Genomic DNA, 5,441 nt, shown 5'->3' with positions numbered 1-5,441 from the left:
CTATTAAAAAAGCCTGAAAGAAAGGATGTGACAGGTAGGTGTGGCAGAAGGGGTGTGATTTTTATTTATAGCTCTGTAACCAAACAAAATTGAAGACTATAAAAATCATGGATCGTTTGAGCAGTGATGATTCTATAGAGAGTAATTTACGTTTAATTTTGTACATTTTCAAGGGATGGTGGATAAAATTGAGAAGATATGATGCTTAGAGAAAATATGTCACAAGTGTCACACTATGAGAAGTTCAGGATTTTGTTTTTATATTTCCTTATAGAATTAAGAACTTAAAACTTATGTACTATTAAAATATGGATTATTAGCTTAGTGTTTATGCCATATCAATTGGTATAACATAAACAAAAAGTAGTTTAATAAAATTTTGAATGTAAGACACCAAAAATTTCTGTCATACATAATGAAGAATACCCGGAGCGAAAGTGTTAAATGTTATACTATATGTACTTTCATGGTTACCTGGTCTTTGCAATGTTGGTTAAAGTGACTGAGCTCCTATAGAGAAAGTTAAGAAATTAAATCAGAGACACACATTTTTTAACATACTTGTAATTTCAGGATAAAAACTTTGGTTTTGAGGAACCAAAGGGATAAATTTTGGTTTAAAGAACCAGTCTAGTATAATAATAGTACAGTTAAACTCCAGTTTTTTTAAAAACAACAATAAATTACACTGAGAATGCAAGATTAAAACAGCCTTAGAAAACAATTTAAACCTTAGCCTAAAGTTGTATAAATACTTCTGTTCTTGTACACTGTGGTTTCAAACATCAATGTTTTATGTGGTTTATGTTATTTTTCCTCAAAAATAATGTAATAAACTCCTGAAATTATACATACAAATACTAGTATATAAGTCTGAGAGATTGGAAAAAAGTAGTTCTTTACTTACTTGTCAACTCTGGACTTAACATTCCATTTCACTTAGCTTATCTGTATTAATTTACTTACACTTATCACTTTCTTGCAAGGCACGTATTGCTTCACCACATTTTTCTTGGGCTAGAAGATTTTCTCCAGCATAGCAGTAGGCCTTGAAACCACAAAAAAACATGTGAAATAGATTTATAACATTATATTTGCACAAAGAGTGTGTATAAACAGCATAACAACAAAATCTACATATCTGTTCCAACAACAGCAACTTTCAGCATTTTCCACAAAACCAGACTTTATATTAACCCAAAAAAATTATAAACTTATAACCACAGTTTTCGCATTTGAAAATTCATAAACAGAGACAAGTAATTCTTTAAAACACATAAATGTGTATTTGTGAAAGCTAACAAAAATGTTAACTAGGTTTCTTGAAAGCTTAGCTAAATAATAATAAGACAAGCTTAAAAGATTTTCAAAAAGATGATCAAAACAAGTGGTTATTGAAATGTTTACTTTTTATATATTTACATTGATATCTTCACTCATGTAAGTACACAAAGAAAAAAAATATTGAAGCAATTAATATTTTCCCATTTTGTAAATGAACTATCTGTTCTTAGTAGTACTACAATTTCAATCTTACTTAAAATATGTTTGTTATTAACAACTCAGGAACTGCCATAATGCCACTTTTACCAACCCACATGAGTATCATTGTATATTAACTCTTCTTCAATGGAGTATCAACTTGAAATTTTTTTAATTAAAGCAAATAAAATGTACAAGAAGTTTCATACAATAATTTTAGGTGTCAGAAAAATTAAAATATACAAATTACTTAGTCAAAGTTTAGCAAATGTAAGCTATCACCTTGATTGTAAAAAACAATGTATTTACAGATTTTTAACTACTAACTGCAATGTAAAATGTCAGAATATAAAGACATATTAATTCAAAATATATCATATATTTACTTAAAACTGTTTTAAAATATACATAAAAAATTTAAGCTCCAAAATATGGCATAAACATAAAATATAGAAAATTTTTTATTCTTACAAATTTAAAGTGTACTCAAAAGTGCAGAAAAACATAAATGAAAAATCTCTGTAATGCCTAAACTGTTTACAAGTTGATCAATCATACAACACTAACAGGTTACACACAAACAAAAGTGTAGTAAAAACCAACATATAAGATATCATAGTTTTATTATAAGTATATTAAATTAGACACTGATTTATTACCTTTTCATTTGAATGTGAGTGAGCTAGTTCTGGATGTGTGAAAGTACCCTTGTTATTTGTATTATCTTAAAAAGTCTTTCAAAATAAAATTAATCACATAACATGCTTTTTCTATGTCCTTTAAAACTGTAATATAGTATCAAATCTTATTTATTATGAAAATCTCAGATTTCCTTTTTTTTCTACTATGCACCATATCTGCACAACTCTTAATCACAACAGAATTAAAAACACACATTTTTCAATACAGTAATAATTCAGTTAACATTTCTAGATAATTACAGTATCTAGCTTCTAAATTTCTTAGCCTTAGAAACATCTTATAGACTTACATAGGCCAAGTAGAAAAGAGACTTGAGCTGAAAGTATTTCTTCCATTTTCCAAACTTGCTTGGATCAAGACTACTTATTGTATCAGCTAGAATAATACAGTAAAATTAAAGATCAAATAAAATGATTCCTACATGTACATGTGTCTAAATATATGTGGCAAAATTCATTAAACCAGTCAATGCTTGAAGTTTTATTTTTTCCAACAAAAGTATGATATTGTTGAAGAAATGTTGAAAAATATTTTTTTTTTCATATTGTTAAATTTAACCTTCTATATACACACACACAAAGTAGGTACTGCCAAATTAAAAAAAACCAATAAGAATTTCAATAAGAAAAAAGCAACATAAACTAAGCTACAGATTATCAAAAACAGTGTAAAAGCTACTATATACTTTTGCTTAGAACAATGCATTATAAATTAATTCATAAAAACATTCTAACTTTTTAAGAGTTCTAGATTTGATAAAAAAAAAAATCAAACAGTTCTAAGAACACAATTCAAAATGTTGCTACAAACAGCTACAAAGTATTTAAATTTTAAACTTAGAGAAAAAATTTGAATTGCTAAGCTACTTTATAATATTTACCTCTAAACAGCAGTTAGCAAGTGTATTTTTAATTTTCATTAAGTGAGTGTGTGTGTGTGTGATAAGTGGGTTTATATTTTTTTTTTTAATTAATTGATGTTTCGATGGACTTGGACTAAATTTAATGCCAAGAATAAAGCTAGCTAGTTTTTTAAAAGTGTACCAAAAATATAATACAAAGGAATTTTACGTCTGTAGAATTAAAATGCATTTCAAACACATGCTTACCCCTGAAATGCTGAAAGCTATTCAATTTGTTAAGTTTGAGCTCATGCTGTCAATAAAACAAGTGACCACATACATCACTTACCCATAATACTCATCTCTCCCACATTCCACATGACTTACTGTGAAAACTTCAGGGGATCTCACAAAAGCTCTGCTTTCCAGCCATAATTAAGATTTTATTGAAAGTTGCAATTATAATGAAATTTCAATTGTGGGAATGTAGGAGGGATATTTGAAAGGTAAATACACATTTGAAATTAATTTTATTTCTAATAATGTAAAATTCAAAAAATGTAGACTTTTCTCTGGTTTTCTGAAAACAAGAATGTCCATGTTGTAAAAGTGGTGTGAAATGATGAAAATTAAAAGAAACTGAAAATACAAAACTACAAGCTACAGGTCACAAAGATACTAAATCTAGCCTACAGTAAGTATGCAGACAACCACAGTTTTAGTGTAATCTTGAACCATAAAATAAATTGCAGAACTAGATAAGAGAAAGAATGAGTGGTGCAGATCAACCTTATAAAAATACTGGACCAAAAGTACATTCAGAAAAAAGGTGTTCTGCTCAACAGGGGCCCAAAATGTGGGGGAAGAGCAAAAAAAAGTCTTGACTAAATTATTGTGAAGGTTGTGTTATACTATATCCCACAGAAAAAGAAAAAGTGGGGAGGCCTTGCCCTCCAATAATACCTTTAATTCAGGCAAAGGGGTAAGTTTTGCAAGTGGTAAGGGTATGTGTTTTTTTATATTCTGCCCAACAATGGGACACGTGTTGGCATAAACAGATAGGAGGAATATTATGTCCTGCAGTGAAAGGTTCTTGGCAGTGCAGCCCAGACGTGTTATAAAAGAATATACTACAGAGGCAGTAGCCCCTCTACAGTCATATCAAAAATGGTCAGTGAGTCACACAACTGGCCAATTTAGTGGGCACTCGGGAAGAAATGAAAAAAGACCTAAACAGTCTCCAAGGGTGGGCTCAACAACATGAAGGCAATGCTAGAGGAACATTAAAACTTAAAGAAAGAAAGAAGGAATAACATCCTGGTTGAATCTGAGACATCTAGTCATAATGGTAGCCTCATTACTGACAACTCTGATGTCATACAAGGATGTACATGTAGAGATTAAGATACCTGCCAAGGTATCAACAACCACCAGATGACACCCTCTGTCCATTTCCAAAGGGCAACACCTTTTCTTGGAACTCCAGTATAGAGGTTGGAATTTTGTCTAGGAAAATGCATAGGTGTATGCAACATCTAAGAGTTCTGACTGTATGAATCTATACACAGCATCTAATATAAGGAGGGGCCAATGTAATTTTGTGTGTGTATGTGTGTATATAACCAAATTATTTCTTAATTCATTTTGTGTGTGTGTATGTGTATGTGTAACCAAATTATTTTTTAATTCATTTTGTGTGTGTGTATGTGTGTGTGTAACCAAATTATTTTTTAATCTCTGGCACCCCTAGATTTCCAAACAGTGGTGTTGGACAATATATAAAAACTTGGGTTGCCTGGGGCAAATGCAGAGGTTACATAACATGTGTGAGTGCCAACTGGATGAGTTGATATAAGTACAGATTCTTGATACATAAGAAGAAACTAAATTTAATTATTGTAGCTTTATTGTTTTGTATTTTTTGCTTTGAAGTCAAACTTATTCACAACCCCAAAAATCCTGGAAATGGGCAACAATGAGTGCTAGGCAGAATATAAAAAACTTACAAGAGACGTATTCCATTGAGCCTGAAGAATAACAACAGGCAGAACACAAAATCCTAACACTGAAGATAAATGATGTGATGAAGGTAAAACAGCAAGAAAGTATTCAGTTCCCATGCCAGCCTGTAAAATGTCTGTTAAAAGGGAAAGAAACTAGGAGGCCAAAGATATAGCCAAAATGCAAGTATGAGGAAATATAATCTGAAATTCTCGCTTAAGGTGGTCAGGAAAATCATGATAAACAAGATGGAGCAGTTGCACAATCCAAGTCATTAGTGTGGATAGAGCAAGGTCTGCAGAATGAGGATCATCATAAGGTGTTAGGTCGTCAAGAAATTAATGTTGCTTTTCTTAATATGACAAACACAAACAATATATATCAAAACAAAACATTTATTAAATGAAATAGTCTC

At 30.5% G+C, this 5,441-nt stretch overlaps 1 protein-coding gene across 1 annotated transcript in view; it reads right to left on the bottom strand.

Moving 5' to 3' along the window:
* The window catches only part of LOC106465558 (BRO1 domain-containing protein BROX-like), a 45,096-nt gene that overhangs the window by 10,374 nt on the left and 29,281 nt on the right, over window positions 1-5,441 (bottom strand). Inside the window, exons 7-8 of the mRNA XM_013925785.2 lie at window positions 2,474-2,559; window positions 967-1,048 (exon numbers count right to left, since the gene is read on the bottom strand). Coding sequence (XP_013781239.1) covers window positions 967-1,048; window positions 2,474-2,559 — 168 coding nt within the window. The remainder of the gene's footprint in view (window positions 1-966; window positions 1,049-2,473; window positions 2,560-5,441) is intronic.

This window comes from Limulus polyphemus, unplaced genomic scaffold, assembly GCF_000517525.1.
Source record: "Limulus polyphemus unplaced genomic scaffold, Limulus_polyphemus-2.1.2 Scaffold1981, whole genome shotgun sequence".
NCBI classification, from domain to species: Eukaryota; Metazoa; Arthropoda; class Merostomata; order Xiphosura; family Limulidae; genus Limulus; species Limulus polyphemus.
The sequence above is the reverse complement of the archived record's forward strand: the minus strand, read 5'-3'. Positions and strand labels throughout refer to the sequence as shown.